Source organism: Lipophrys pholis (genome assembly GCF_963383615.2).
Source record: "Lipophrys pholis genome assembly, chromosome: 7".
NCBI classification, from domain to species: Eukaryota; Metazoa; Chordata; class Actinopteri; order Blenniiformes; family Blenniidae; genus Lipophrys; species Lipophrys pholis.
The window spans coordinates 25,849,329-25,865,640 of record NC_137638.1 but is presented as its reverse complement, the minus strand read 5'-3'; the positions used below and the strand labels follow the sequence as shown (position 1 = coordinate 25,865,640).

The following is a 16,312-nucleotide window of genomic DNA, read 5'->3' as shown; positions in this document are numbered from 1 at the left end:
CGCACAAAGCCGTTCATCTGCATTAAATTCTTCTTGTACGTCAATACGTCTCGTGGCAGCTTACGGATGGGGACCGATGGAGAAGTACTACCGGTCACCCTGGGGGCGATGTTGAGATTAGAAATTAATAACCGTGGAAGTGTTTATACATTTTTCCCTGTGACGCCTCAAGACGTTTCCCACGGACCACCGCCAAACACAACGCAGCCTCTGATTGTGTCTCCTTCTACCTTCTGTCACCGCAGTTATCGTTGGCTTCTTTCTTCTCTCTGAGAAAGTACTGTAGTCCTCCTCTTGGTATTTGGCCAGTATATCCATTTAGGAGACTGAGGCCCCGTTTACACGACAACGTTTTTAAGTGAAAACGAAAAACTCTTGTTGCTTTTTACACGACAACGTTGCTCGGAGCCGCTGAAAAGACAACTTTTTGAAAACGGCTCCCAAAGGTGGAGCTTTTTTAAAAATACTCCGACTCTATCTCCGTGGAAATGTGTGTGTGTGTGTGTGTGTGTGTGTGTGTGTGTGTGTGTGTGTGTGTGTGTGTGTGTGTGTGTGTGTGTGTGTGTGTGTGTGTGTGTGTGTGTGTGTGTGTGTGTGTGTGTGTGTGTGTGTGTGTGTGTGTGTGTGTGAAATGCTTTGGTGAAATGCTGCTATTGTGTATGGGAATCACGGCCATAGTGAAAAGTTCTTAAGCACATACACAAGTAGATGGACAGTAAGAACGATGGCGGCCTCCAGAGTCATGACCCCCAGTCCATATTCTCCTGGGACTTGGTAGGTTTACAGTGTAGCCCGGAATAAGAAACCAACTTGGTCGTCTGCCCATACAAATGTCCGTGTCCTTGCCATTATTAATGCTTATAGCATATTGTTCTCTGCACGTGTGTGTGTGTGTGTGTGTGTGTGTGTGTGGTTTCATTAGAAAAACAAACAACAGAACCAACCGGTGGCCTGGCATGCTAACTACATTTTTTTCAGCGTTTCTGCCGTTGCATAACTTTTCTGAAACAAAAACACAGAAATGATGCACTTTCACTTGAAAATGGGGCCTGAAATATTAATTAATTATTAATTACACTCATTCTAAGGCAGTGACATTTACACTATTTGAAGCACACAAATCTCTTTAGTGCGTACGAAGAGCATTAAATGAACCGCCAGAGCCCAGGATAGGCTGACTTCTTCTCTAGAAGAAATAGTAATGGATAGATTTAATACTGCCAGACAGAGGAATGAAGTTAGTGCTTACATTTCTTTGGTAAAGCTGGATTCTGAGGTTTGAGTGGCACGAAGCATGACATGATGCGAATGGAATATGGTTGAGAGAGAATCTCAAAAGAAAACATAAAAACAAGATGGTATTTTTCTTTAAATAAGTGGATTTGAAAAAATATCACAAGAGGTTGCCCAGCTTTCAGTATCACAACAAATTGAAACTCCATCCTGTCATATACCAAGCATCATCAGACTCCTTCAGATATGCAGCCATGACATGCATTTGAAGTTGCTTCCGAAATAAAGAAAAGCTGAGAGTGTGTCACAAGCAGTTAAGCCTCATGACAGCCAATCACACTGCGTTTACAGCACACAGCCAATTACGTCGCGCGGCATTCACGGTAGATTTGCTTAGATTGGGTGTGTTATGTTAGCTGCAGCTAATGTAGCCTCAAGCAACATGTCTCAAGCAGAGTTGAAGAGCAGCTTCATACTTTTATCTTCCAAACTTCACTCCCAAGATTTGTTTATTTTTTATTTTGCAGACTTGAGCTCCCAGTCTACTCCGACTTGTGACCTCACCTGAGGTTATCTGTAAGACCTGCAGAGCAGCACACGCCTTATCTCTCCCCAATTCAATGCTTCAGTGGAGCCTCTAGTACAGTACTTCGCTTAAAGATGCTAAATGAAAAGCTGTTATATCACTTCATTGCCATGGTTTCACTCGTTCACCATTGAAGTGTGTGGCATCCCAAACTGCATATCATTTACATGCTCTTCTTAGCTTACATAATGAGACTGATATTATCACAAAAAAAACAACCTTCAATCTCTTCTTTCATCCGAAAATGTAGATGCCGGTATTGCAGCGCAGTCAGGGTTAACTAATCGGATTAAAAATGTAAGCCCGTGTACAAGGTCCGATGGCATTTTAAGGATTAAGTATAGTGTTAGTGACTCCTGCTCTGTTTTTGAGGCAAACGCCAGGAGAATGGCTGTCTACACAATCAGGCAGAGCAACAGTTTTGAGAGCCACACTGGGATCTAAAAGGATTAACATAGAGAATGTGTCAAGATCAGCAGAAAGAACAAGGTCAGAATATATATATATATATAATAAAGCAAAGAGAGGGCAGGATTGTGTTGCTGAGGCCTCCCCTCTCACCTGAAATCAAGGATTTAACAATGTTTTCAGGCACAACAGCAGCCAAACACAGCAGTTTATTTAAAACCTCAAGATAAAGTCAATGAAAGAATCCAGGTTAGAGCTGAGGTATTTCAGTCCTGTGCTCGGATTCAGGAAAACTGTAGGCGAGATGTATTTATGATCCCCACATGCAGGGTTTTCCACAGGCGCTACTCATCTCTGCTGTAAACCAGGAAACAATGTAAGGAAAAGTGCCTGCAAGCAATCAGATCAGCAAGCAATGACCAGTCAAACTGTGCTGGTTATAAAGTAATTACTGTGAACCTGACCGGGATTCTTTCCGTGTGTGTGTGTGTGTGTGTGTGTGTGTGTGTGTGTGTGTGTGTGTGTGTGTGTGTGTGTGTGTGTGTGTGTGTGTGTGTGTGTGTGTGTGTGTGTGTGTGTGTGTGTGTGTGCTGATTTACCTTGAGGGTGTGGAGGGTTATCTGATAGTATAAGCATAAAAGATTGTATTGCGTGCACACACACACACACACAGGTTGAAGAGCCACACCTTATTGCAGTTGGCATATAGACTTGTGAGGAATCTAGGTTTATCCTACACAACATGGTCATTCGTGGTTAATTGGAGTGATAGTGAACAGCTCTTAGTATAAATAGTCTCTCCAGCCTTTCCTGTGTTTATCCCAGTCTCATTCTCTTATCTCACTGACAGTCCAGTCACACTGAGGTGACTCCCATGTGTGGCTGCAGGAGTCCTTGAGGGGGGGAACTGCAGACTACCTTTCAGCCGAATGAGAATTCATTTAACTTCACTGTAACTTCCACAAGTCCGCTCAGAGAGATTAAGCACAGGAATGACTGGTATGTCCATTCAACTTTCTTTTTTTTCTTTTTTTTCCCTCCTCAAGTCATTTCTTATCAAAACCAAATGAGGAAAACTAAAAGAGTTTAAATGTAGAAGTATGAGGATGAGGAAAGGAAAGCAAATGGACTTGAAACTAAACTGGGGAGCAATATTAAAACCAGGCATTGAGCAACAACAACAACAATAAAATGCGTGGTGCCAAACTTGAGGGAGTTTCTGTTAGTTGTTGCTGGGAGTTCACTCCGCCACTTTTCCACCAGAAAAAAAAAAAAAACACAACACGCGTAGTTAAAAGTGAGCACTTACCAACTCCGTACTTCTCTTTCTTAGTGGGAATCCAGCGGGTCATAGTGGGAGGGGAGGGGGGGAGGGAGGGGGGGTGAAAGTGGTCCGGATAAATAAATAATAATAATATATACACTTGCTAAAAGGCGGACGGACGGCGCAACTCCTGCTCGTCCCAAAGTCTACAGTTCCGCCATCATGCCTTGTAAACGGGGAGGGGAGAGGAGAGGAGGGGAAAGAAACACGCCTGGGAGAGAGAGGGGGGGTGAGAGGGTGAGAGAGAGAGAGAGAGAGAGAGAGAGAGAGAGAGAGAGAGAGAGAGAGAGAGAGAGAGAGAGAGAGAGAGAGAGAGAGGGGCGTGTGACACACGGACTTTCCAAACCAGTCCCTGAACGCACCACAGACGCCGCCGCCGCTTCATCAAAAGTTTTTGTCTTCAGCAAAGGTCCGAGAGCATTTCCTGTTCCCGGCCAGTCGATAACTGCAACACTTTCTCATAAATCCTCAAATGAGCTGAGAATTGAATTGAGGGTAAATTATAGCGGGACTGAACAATCTCTCATTTTGCTTCAAGGACTCCCAGACAGTGTCTCGGGTTCAGGAGACGCACAGTTTGACAACCCAGAGGAGAATAATTAATTGAAGCCAGAGTTTTAAATCACTGATGAGTCATAAATAAATTATTACCAGATTGTTGTTTTTAATTCAGAATGAGATTGGATTGCAAGCTGCCGTGCTGCTGCACATGCTGACCGAGTTAACCCTTAACAGGGCCAACATTGAAATACTCTCCACCCATTTACTCTTTTATGTTTTTGAGTTAATAGTGTCATCCGTCTTCTATAAACGTTTTATTCATAAGGTTTCTGGAGCTGGACTCAGGTGAGTGTGGTCAAAGGCAGGTTACACTCTGGACTGGTCACCAGTCCATCACAGGGCAAACACACTAATGAAAATTTTTTTACTAAACAAGTGTAATAATCCCCAACCTGGATTTGAACCTGGATTATTTTACTGAGAGGCAAAACTATACTAATTTACACTGTCATGTAATCACAAATAATTGGTTCAGAATGTCTTTAAGTTGTTTGTATATTAGACTGGTGGAGTGATGAGCTCTAGAGCAGGAATGTCACCGGTCTGGATTTTGAGGTCGTTTCTGTGTGGAGTTTACATGCCCTCAGTCTCACTGTGTTTGCATGGATTTTATTTAGTCTCCGGTTACTTTCCACAGTCCAAAACAACATGCACTTAGGGTTCACTGGGGACTCTAATTGCCCATAAATGTGAATGTGAGTGTATGTGTTTGTATGTGTGTTTGGCCTGTGATGGACTGGCGACCTGACCAGGATGCACTCTGCCATTGCCAACAGTCAGCTGGGATTGGCTCCAGCACCCTAAGGCTTGAATTTGGCACTATAGAAGATGGTATTTCTCACTGGCTTTCCATGAAAACGTGAAAATTCTTTCTGCCACATCCTATACTTGATTGTGTAATAATATACTGTGCTATTTGCAAAAATAGTTATTGAAAATTAACACATTGAGCATATTTTGACATATTGTCACCTGTACAAAACAGCAACACACATCAGTCTTTGTTAATATGAGAAGGTTAATACCCATCGGTTGATGACATTATATTACAAATTCTAGAAATCATGCGCAAGTATCATACAATAACTGCCAATAATTTATCTTTGTTAGTGTTGATGTCACAAGAAATGCAGAAGTTGCCCCCCAAAAAAGGGAACCGCCACATTACAGTAAAGGGTTTTAAAATAAGTTGTGTTATTTTTAGTCGAGGCAGACAATTGTGAAATGCAATATTTGTCTGCTATGCAATACTAATTCAACAATCTACCCCTTAATGACAACAGACGTTAAAAAGTTAGGGATCCATGTTATAATATGTGAAAACAGCTTTGTCTTTGCAAAAACATTAATGTTTAGTTTTGTTTTACATCAACAGAATAATTGTTTGTTTGTTAAGCTTTATGCTCATACTTGCGAGAGCAGTTACTCATGGTGTGGACTATAGACAGCAGTATTTTGAGAAGAGTTTGTAATATTTCGGAGAACCCTTTAAAATGCAATCAGCACTCATGAGAGGGAATAGCAAAATGCCAGAAACTACTTGGATTATAAATGTAGACGTAGCTTTCAGTCCACCTCCTGAGCACTCCAAATTCAAACATGAAAAATTAACCTGCAGCTAGATTGAAACGATCCTTTCTACCTTTATAAGGGCTAAAAGAAAGGGTAGGATTATGTCACTGGATCATATAGGAACGTAAAAGTTTGCCTATTGAAGTGAATATGCCTATGAATTATTCATATACCAAGACAAAACTGAGAGCAACATAAATAAAATGTAATAAAGTCTATTTAGAAGTAAAGCGGTGTCTTGTAAGCAATACCTTAATGCAGTCGACTAAATATTGAATGGATGTACACAGAGGAGATTATTTACAGTACAAACATACACACAAATGTCTGTACAGGATTTAGTTTAGATGAAGCTCACAGATGCTCTCGTTCCCTCCCTGGCCTCCCCTGCCCAGTGAAGTAATTTACAGCTGTTGGCTCTCAGATCTGGTGGCCCACTTAGCCTTTTGTTCTTTTGACCATCATGTGTGTTTGTTTTTCTTTCTCTCTCTCTCTCTCTCTCTCTCTCTCTCTCTCTCTCTCTCTCTCTCTCTCTCTCTCTCTCTCTCTCTGCCAGCCATCAGCCAAATGGTGCTGTCAATAACATTCCGCAGTCCAATGCTTTTGGGTGTCCTCTCTGAGACCCCCCCCCCCCCCCCCCCGCCTCTTCCTATTCTGATGCAGATGCCTTTAAACACAGCTTGTGGTGGATTTGTACGAACACCGCCCAGTCTGATTGGATGTTGTTATTGAAATTGTATTATTTTTGCAAAGCACAGGGCTATTGAACAAATTACAATTTAATAACTAATGATTATTGAATGCTTATAAATTATTGTTGTTTGACGCTGGCATGAAAGAGTAATCACTTACACCAGAAAGAATTCCTGCTTTAGTTTCAAGGGTTATATTTTGATTTGTCACATACTACTGCAGCAGTCACATAGAAGCACAAACCTGTATTTTTTTTTTTTCATTGGCAGAAATGCATTTGCTTTTGGCTGAATGTTTGACAAATCTAAAGACCTTAGATACACTGACTGAGCCATCCTGGATGTCGAGTAGTAGAGGCCCATTTTTGCAGCTATATGTGGGATTTCAAAGGTTGTGGCTTGAGCTGTTACACATGATTATTTTGACCTATTTGTGGCTGCGCTGTAGGTGTTTGCCAAGTCTTTTAATTCATTGTAAGAGTCCTTTTTATGTGTACATGCCCTTTTCACTTCACATTTACCTCTGCATCTGTGGAAAAAGAGAAGGAAAAAAAATCTGTTATTCAAGGTAAAGAGTTCTTTTGGTCTTTCTACAGTTAAAAAAGAAAACAATTAAACTTGCAAAAAGGAATGCAATATTGCCATCACCTGACTGATTTGTGCTATTGCATACAATAGGCAGACAGCTCCTGACAAAATCTCAACGCTGAGTCACATTCTATTGTGCTCTGGTTTCCTAAACATCTTCTTATATGTCACTTTTATGGAACTGTGTCTTAATGTTTGGAGCGAAAATCGTTTAATGTGGAGAGCGGTGTGTGTGTGTGTGTGTGTGTGTGTGTGTGTGTGTGTGTGTGTGTGTGTGTGTGTGTGTGTGTGTGTGTGTGTGTGTGTGTGTGTGTGTGTGTGTGTGTGTGTGCGCGCGCCTTTACGTTAATGTGTGTGACAGCTTGACAGGTGGAGTTGAACTTGGGAGTTCACCTGGAGGTGAATAGCTCTATAAGCAATCGCACTAGACAGACTGAGTCTTCACAAGGAATCCCCTCAGCTCTTTGCTGCTAATTTAGATCAGGTTGTTTTAGGTCTCGGAAACCTCAGAGTAAAAGTCCCTGACTATGTGTAACATTTTAATAACGAGGGTCCGTAAAAGGAAAAGAAAAAGAAAAAGCATCTATTATTCCAACGGTGTGCAGATGTGTGGGGTAAATAGAAACAGGTGCACATATGGACACACAGCTACGACAGCTGGGGCGTTAAAGAGGGTTTTGCTCTCACTTTCTGCATGAAAGTGACAATGTAGTCCTGGCGAGAGTGGGCTGCAGCTACTGTGTTTTGTTTTTTTTTCTCTTTTCAAAAAGCAGACATGGAGGTACTGTTTTCCTCCTAATACAGGGATATACTGTCTGTTTACTTTGCCTCAGGCCTGCTCAGTGTGTCGCCAAACAGATGAATGAACATCGAGAATGGCAGACAGTTGAAAAAAATCATAAATATGCTCCCTATCTGCTGTCCACCTTCGACTGAATTTGATTAGTTCTTGTAGGCATACATGCTTGAATGAATGCCCTTGAGTGTGTGTGTGTGTGTGTGTGTGTGTGTGTGTGTGTGTGTGTGTGTGTGTGTGTGTGTGTGTGTGTGTGTGTGTGTGTGTGTGTGTGTGTGTGTGTGTGTGTGTGTGTGTGTGTGTGTGTGTGTGTGTGTGTGTGTGTGTGTGTGTGTGTGTGTGTGTGTGTGTGTGTTTGCGCGCATGTTTTATTATTATGGGACGCACAAAGATGAAGCACATTGAGCATCCATATGTATGAATTGTACCATATAAATAAAGCTTGACCTGACTTGACTCCCACTCAGCGGCTGGCATTACGAAACTCAGTGAACTGTGAGGACGCTATGAGGGATGACAATGCTTGAGAGACTTCTGAGTTGTCGGGCGTTGCAGAGATCTAAACACATATTTGTGTAGTTCCTATTGAGGGTCTCCGTGCCTGAGACATGAGCAGGCCAAAGGCCTAATGGATTTATAGATCCGGTGCCAGAACTGCATCATGCTCGAGGTGAACTGGGCCTGAGCAGCCACCTGGCTGCCTGGCTGCAGCATCAGCAGCAGCACTTTCAGGGGAGGTCAACTCACTGTATGTGCACAAGGTCTCCACGTCGTGCAACAGAGGTGATTTGCCATTGACTTCAGTTGTGGGAAGACATGTTCAAACCTCTACACTTTTGTAGCATATGAGCTTCTTTGTTTCCTGCCTTTGCTGCATTGTGCTATTACTTTGTTAATAAGCAGGCTTATGAACAATATCGAAGGATCTTAACTGCAGGCTAATCAAGAGAAACACAGACGTCACTGAAATCAATGAATAGTGTTAATAGATGTGATCGCAGAATCTGAGTTTGCAGGTAAAGCCGGCTTGAGTACATTTTTATCCACACTTCTAATATCTCATTTCCAGGTTGTGTGCCTTGAGGCTCCCCCATTTGTCTCCATCTGACTCAGTGAAGCAGCCTTTGTATCACCATAGTGGGTACACGAGGCCATCTAAAAACTGAGCCCAGGCTGTATGCACTCCAGGAGAAGCGAGTGTCTATTTTAAGAACACGACTCTAACTTCTTAAAATGAAATAGTCCCTGTCTGGTGCCTTCCAGACCAGTGTGAAGGCTTTTTCGACAGAGGCTTTTAATTAGGCAGTTCGCTCGGATCAGCAGAGGGAGCTACAGCTCTTATCAAGATCTCCTTTTCTTTTTGGGAGACAAAGCGTAGCTGTGCGACTTCCAAAAAGGTGGACTGCAGTGTGACCACAGCCACTGTCTGGCCGTGAGCCCGGGAGGACTGCATACACCCGCCCACCATTTAAAAACTATAATCAGACTCACAAGTGCTCCACTCAAGGTGAAATAATATTCTTTCAAAAGACATGAAAAGCAGAAACTTCTTTTTGATCCCATTCGTGGACTATTTCTTAAAAGAACCATATTTTCCTTTTGCATGTGTTTGAAGCTTGAAACGTTAAAGTGTCACATTTTACTGGTAAAAGGTAAAATAGTAAACTTTAACTATAACATCTGTGCTTTAGGCTGCACTAATAAACCAGTCTTGTTTAATAGACATGCACAGAACAGTCCAGATTACTGTATTACTTGTAATTTAATATGCATTTGTTGTAATGGAGAGCTCATGTTCTTTTACTGTAGAGAGTGTTTCATTGCTTTTGGAAACAATCTCAAACGTCTCACAGTATGTTTTAAAGTACTGAATTTGGTATGATCATGAAAAATGTAAAAGTTAAACACATTTCTGTAATGTCTATTCAGCAGTAGATTCACAACACCAAACCATTTATCATTTTAGAATACCGGTTGTCTTCTGTGTTTCTATAACTGTACATTCACGCCTTTATTTTTCATGCAGGAATTTCAGGTCTGGGAGTTCTCAGTAAGTCCTATTGATGGACCTCCCTCTGCTCTGATATATGCCCAGAAGAAAGAGGGTGTCATAAGATTTATATACCGGTCAGTTCATAGCCGAAATGTGAAACGGCCTCGAACTCAATATCTGGAAGATGAAATGCTATAAAATAGCACAGTCAATATTTGATAAGCTGCTGGGATTCTGAGATACACAAATACTCAGACGCAGGGCCATGCAGATCTCCCTCGTTGTGCAGCAGACAAGTGGGAAAGCACCTGAACGGCCCACTGGTGGTTTTACTGTCTGGTGAGGTGCTTTATAACAGCTTCAGCACTCTGTCTGCAGAATGTGGTCTGTTTAAAAAATCCTGCCAGCAGTGCTCTTTTTATCCAAAATGAGAATGTTAAATGCGTCGCTATCTCTTTGCATGTTGAAAGGTGTGGGTACGGCAAAGCCAATTTCTTTGCAAAGTAGAATTTCTGACAATTAAATTGAGTGCTCCTTTGGACTGGGTCTACTGTAGCAGCTGAGCGAAATAGGAGGAGATAATGTGGTCTCACTCAGGGTGGGGTGAGCCGAGGACAAAAAGGATGGAGAGGGAGCAGAGGAGAAGAAGAGTGCATAGAGTTTGGGGCATCGCCTTACCTTTATACATGCAAGACTGAGTAGAAGATTTGCCATGTGCTGTAAAAGTACAATTATGTGTTCATGTTAAAATTATAAGATGATTCAGCATTTCAAAGCATTCTTCAGGTGCATCAAACACAAGCTTTCCCCTTTCTCTCTCTCTCTCTCTTTCTTTCTCTCTCGCTCTCTCTCTCTCTCTCTCTCTCTCTCTCTCTCTCTTTCTTTCTCTCTCGCTCTGCTTTTAAATCAGAGGGGAAATGGTGTGTGTGTGTGTGTGTGTGTGTGTGTTGTGTTGTGTTTGAGGAGCACTTAAGTGATAGGAATTGCATCTCTGCAGATGCCTAAAGGAAGCCCCTGGTTCCTCCACCTCTTTGCTGGATAAAAACAGTCTGTCCTCTGTCAAGGTTTAGTGCGGTGAGATATTTCTCCGCTTCTCATCTCTTCTCCATTCCTCCAGTCCCACCCCCATCTCTCTCTCTCTCTCTCTCTCTCTCTCTCTTTCTCCTTCTCCCTTTCTCTCCTTCCCCCTAATGAAATAATGAAATTGCGCTCTCATCTCTTCTCCCCCTTGTTCTGCGGTAGTTGACACTTGGCCAGATTCTTTGGTGCAGCAGTGGAGCTGAGTCATAAAGGTTTCAGTCTGCCCAGATTTATGGACAGTGATGTGGATGAGGGTGAGGCTGCAGGAAAAACACCGGTGTCAGCTCGCTGATCACACAAAGACATATCAGGATAGAAGTGACCTGCTGACTTTAAAAAAAAATGAAATAAAGTAACGCAACTGTGAAGCAACTTATGCACTACACTTTGGTTTTTATCTAGTCAGTAAAATTCTGGTGATGCCTTATAAGTCTTGTCCAGTTGAATATGTAAAGTCTGTGAAGCTCAGAAGAACTGGGATTTGTCTTGTAACGAGTTGTTTTTCCTTATTTTTAATTGACGTAGTTTCGGTTGCTGAAAAAGACCCAAGACAGCAGAGAATCGCTGAGTCTGCTGTTTGACTGCCCCGTCTCCCTGTCTGATGTGGACTGATTTATCAGAGTGGAATGGACCGAGGGCCATTTGGCTCCTGTTTATGTAGTCTTTCCATTAACCTCCATTAACATTCCAGTCAGAAATTAGCATTCTCCTTTAAACCCCTGATTTAAAAAGAAGCTCCCGGGTAATTAGCAAGTATAAAAAATCTCTTATCTTGTTTGTGAGAGTGAGTCACAGCACTTGGACATTGAATAGGATTTTGTTTCCCTGTGTCCCTTTGTGCTGAATGATATTTTATTTGGCATTTCATTGCAGCTGCTTGTTTTTATGAGACGAAATGAAAAGCCTGGAGCGAGCTCTAGGTTGACAAGGCTTCAAGGCTTTATTGGAGTTCTATGCAGCACATCATGGACTTAAAGCACTCAGTGAGATCTTGAAGTAAGGCATTTCAATCTGGGTGTTGCACACATAGTTGTATAAGCAGATATTTGTGACAGTAAAGCACCGGAATACGAAGTCTTCACGAAGCAGAAATTCTACTCCTGACACGTTCTGTCTTCATCTTTACATTTTGATTTCTTTGCTGTTACAGTGTGTATTCATGCTTTGAGACACTCAAGGTGATCATACAGAGGCTAGGTTCAAAAACACTTTGGAATTCAACAATTCTCCCTTTGGTTTGAATGAGACGTCTCAGCTTAGAGCACCAGAGGGTTTCCAACAGTATCTTGGCTCGCAGGTATATTTCAAAACGTCGACATTTTACACTTTTTTATCTGTAGTTTTCCCATTTTTCTCTTCGGGTTGCACCTCCTTCTCTTTCTCAGTGTCGTCCTCCTTCTTCTCATCATCTTCATCATCATTATCATCATGTTCTCCTTCCTCTTTCTGCTCCCCAGCATCTTCCTCATCTTGAGTTTGGCTCTCCTCGCCTTCCTTCCCCTCATCTTCTTTTTCTCCATCTTGTGCCTCACCTTCTTCATCATCAACATCATGGGAGGAGGGATAAAAGTTAGAATTAGTTGTGGATCAACATTTTCACTCAATAGTTATACAAACGTAATGCACCAACCTTCTTCGTCAGCTTCTTCTTCTTCTTCCTCTTTGTCTTCCTCCTTTCCTAGCTCACCCTCTCCCTCTCCCTCTCCCTCTCCCTCTTCCTCCCCATCTTCTCCCTGCTCTTCCTCTCCCTCCTCATCCTCCTTCCCATCTCCCTCTGCTTCCTCTTCTTCTGCCTTCTCTTCCTCTTCCTCCTCCTCTGCCTCCTCTTCCTCTTCAGGGCAGGCCTCTGCGTGCTGTGCTTGGCTTGCGGATATGGGCTCCTCTGTGGAGAGCGATGAGGTGTACAGACGGGAGCTCAGCAGATACGGAACGGCAGAGCTCAGCAGAGACTGTGTGGACGCCTGAGTTCTTCCGTACGATGGAGCAGCGTACATGGATTGGGAGAACACAGAGACGGAGCCCGGTCCTGTAGCACTCAAACGATTCTCTTCTCCTTCAAGAAGCTTCCTAAAACCACAAGAAGTAAACAACATGGTGAACGGGCAACCAATTAAAACTTACAACTCCGATAAGCTTGTATGAAAAACACTGACCAGACAGTCATTTTTATTTATTTTTTACCTGTATGCTGCAATTTCAATGTCCAGAGCCATCTTCACATTCAAGAGGTCTTGATAGTCTTTCAAGTATCTGGCCATATCGTTTTTGTTCGCCCTCAACTCATCCTCCAGTTGGTTTATCGTATCCTGTGTGAAGAGCAATGTTAGTTATACATTATGAACGAGATAAACAAAATATTTCACTTCTATTGTTTCTGTATTAAAAGCGCAATACAAATTCTCTTCTCTGCCAGACAATTCTCAATCACCAACAATTGCAGAAAGTCACTTCAAACCATTATTTCATTGAAAGGACATATAAATAATTGTATCGTTCTGTTTCTCACCTGTAGTGCATTTATCTCTGCACTCTGCTTCTCCTCCACGTCCTGCAGCTGGTTTTCCAGAGCTTGGTTCATCTCACGGCAGGAATCAATCTCCAGTGTTCTAGCTTTGAGCAGCCGACGATATTCTCCAGCTTCATCTTTGGCATTGCGTGCGCTCTCAGTGTTGCGAGCGCTGGCCACTGTCACCACATTCATCTTGTCGCAGAACCATTCTTCAGCCGACTGAAGATTGCGATGTGCCAGTTTCTCATACTGAGCTCGGATGTCACGAAGGGCAGCGGAGAGGTCCGGCTTGGTGACCTCCATTCCCACTGACACCTCTGTACTGTATTGTATTTGGGCTTGAAGCTCAGCAATTTCACTCTCGCAGAGGCGCTTCAGGAAGGCCAGCTCATCTAGCAGGGTCCCGACTCTCTTCTCAAGCTCAGCCTGCCCCAGTGCAGCGTCATCTGCTCCCTTTCTGGCATCCATGAGCCTGCCCTCTGCTTCCTCCCTGCCAAGTATTTCATCTTCATAGCGCTTTTGCAGATTCTTCAGCACATCTTCCATCTCATTGTGGTGGTCCTGGGCTGCTTGTTTTTCATGGCGGGCCTCGTCGACAGCAGCTTGGAGCTGGCGGATCTCATGCTCATACAAGGCCCGGAGGTTGGACGGCTGCGTCTGCCTCTGTCTGAGGAGCAGGAGTTCGGTCTCCAGCAACTTGTTCTGCTGCTCCAGCTCATGGACCCTCTCAATAAAGTTCACGAAGCGGTCGTTCAGGTCCTGCAGCTCAGCCTTCTCCTGGGTCCTGATTGCTTTAAACTCAGAACTCACTTGAGCTGCTTGGTCAAGGCGAAGCTCAGTGGCCACTGCAGACACTGGGGATGAGAAGACGGTGGAGTAGCTGGAGGAAGCTCGGGTGTAGGTTGGGTAGTTTCTGCGTGATGATGCATAAGAAGTTAATGGAGCAGACTGGGTGGAGTAAGCGGACCGCGATCCTATTCCTCCACCTGCTCCATATCCTGTGCTGCGCACAACCACCCTCCTCTTGTAAGTAGAAGGAAAGTAAGTGTCAAAGCCGGAGGAAGTCATGGCTTGAGAGACAGGGTGCTCGATATCGGGAAATGTTGCTGGGTTCACTGCACAGTGAATCTGCATTACTCTGGCTTTTATAGAGCCAGTAATGACAGTGACGTCAGCTTTTTTTTTTTTTTCTTTTTTTTTGCAGGGATGCTGACAGAAAGAATTGATAATGGTGCCAGCCAGCCAGTCTCAGCCAGGGGAAGGGTGGGGTGAGGATGATATGGGTGGGTGGAGGAGGCGGGGATAAGCAACGATGAAGCAACAAGGGACTGCAACACACAGGGTCACTGAGGACAAAAGCAGTATCCTGTTACTCCTAAAAACTGCATAAGTTGCTCCAGTATTCCTTCCAATAACCTGTACAAACTGCAAAGAGTGTAGAAAGAAAACAAGCTATTTATAGAAAATATTTACACTGCTAAGTACTTACTAACATTTGTCGTAGTTTCATCTACAAAAGTATAACTCTGATCAAATCATCACAATTATTCATCGCTGAAGAGCAAGAGGGTTATCCGGAGATGAAACAATCAGGAAATTGGCTGAAGATTAAACAATTGAAGTGATAAGAAAAAATGGTCTCCATCTCTGAGAATATGTTGGACACGATTATAGATAAAAGTTTGCCCTCTAGTGGCTGTCTGTCCATTATGCTGAAGAGAAATTATTACGTGCTGATTTTAATCAGAGATGAAGATCTAAACTGAATCCAGCATGTTTGCTCATACTTCATTCTGCAACTTAATCGTAATACCTTGAAAGCTAAGACAGAAAAACTTTAATTTATTGTTTCATGGTTGAATCTGGAGGGGAAAAGGCTGAGCAAAGCCGGAGGGTAAAATGAGCCCATTATGTTTCGGCTATCAAGAAAAACTAATCAAGACACCCTAGTTGACATTACAAGATACATAAAGGTCTAAAAAACTTTGTGAGATTGTTTATAAATTATTACACTACAAACCAAGACTATATCACACCGAAGTTGTAGAGGCTTAATCATCCATCCATCTTCTCTACCAATTTAGGGTTAGAAAGCAGGGTACACCTGGACAGGTCGCCGGTCCATCACACTACAAACACAGAGCGACAGAGAACCACATACATGCACATTCACACCTACAGACAATTTAGGGTCACCTATTGACCTCACAGATACATTTTTGGACCCCAGGAGGAATCCCATACACACAGGGCGAACATGCAAACTTCACACACAAAGGCCCAGGGAGTATTTGAACACATGACTTCTCATTCACTGAGGCGAGAGTGCTAACCACTTACATACTTTAATATATAGACAATTCTTCAAAAATGATAGCGTATGAGCAGTTCAAGCTATATTAGGAAATTATGACTGAGTGTAATTCTCTATCACCGATTTCATGAATGGATATTACCCTGAACTTTTTTTTATTACATTCAAATCCCCTGCACATGTGATTTATAACAGTGTTCTCGTTGAATAGGATTGATAAGGTTCAATATTTTTTGATTCTATATCAGCATAATACAAACTGACTGTTTACACTATGTTTTAATTCAGGTTGACTTTAAGTCCTCACTATTTAAAATTCTACTCCCACAGTTGGGCAAGTTGAGTCTAAACATGACCTATTTTGTGAGTAAAATTGTGGTTTTTGACAACTTGTCAGAATTACCAACACACACACACACACACACACACACACACACACACACACACACACACACACACACACACACACACACACACACACACACACACACAAAATAATCAAATACATTTTATTATCTCTTCTCGACATATTTGAAATAGCGTTCATGCACGTAAAGGCATCAGCGTGTCAAACGTGTGCGGCTCCATCCAACATCCTCGCCTGTGATTGGCTGCATGGCTACACCCACGGTGGCTCCACCAATGAGCGACGAACT

At 42.8% G+C, this 16,312-nt stretch overlaps 2 protein-coding genes across 2 annotated transcripts in view; both read right to left on the bottom strand.

Annotated features, from left to right (window-relative positions):
- dock5 (dedicator of cytokinesis 5) overlaps nt 1–3,720 on the bottom strand; it is a 38,137-nt gene extending 34,417 nt beyond the window's left edge. Inside the window, exon 1 of the mRNA XM_080467155.1 lies at nt 3,537–3,720. Within this exon, the coding sequence (XP_080323281.1) occupies nt 3,537–3,579 (43 nt within the window). The 5' untranslated portion in view covers nt 3,580–3,720. The remainder of the gene's footprint in view (nt 1–3,536) is intronic.
- Nucleotides 3,721–11,751: 8,031 nt separating this feature from the next.
- neflb (neurofilament light chain b) lies at nt 11,752–14,476 on the bottom strand (the record flags this gene model as incomplete). The annotated part of the gene is made up of 4 exons (XM_080466635.1): nt 11,752–12,368; nt 12,464–12,900; nt 13,015–13,139; nt 13,340–14,476. 4 exons carry the CDS (start codon nt 14,474–14,476, stop codon nt 12,154–12,156), a joined length of 1,914 nt encoding a protein of 637 aa, XP_080322761.1. The 3' UTR covers nt 11,752–12,153.
- Nucleotides 14,477–16,312: the final 1,836 nt, after the last annotated feature.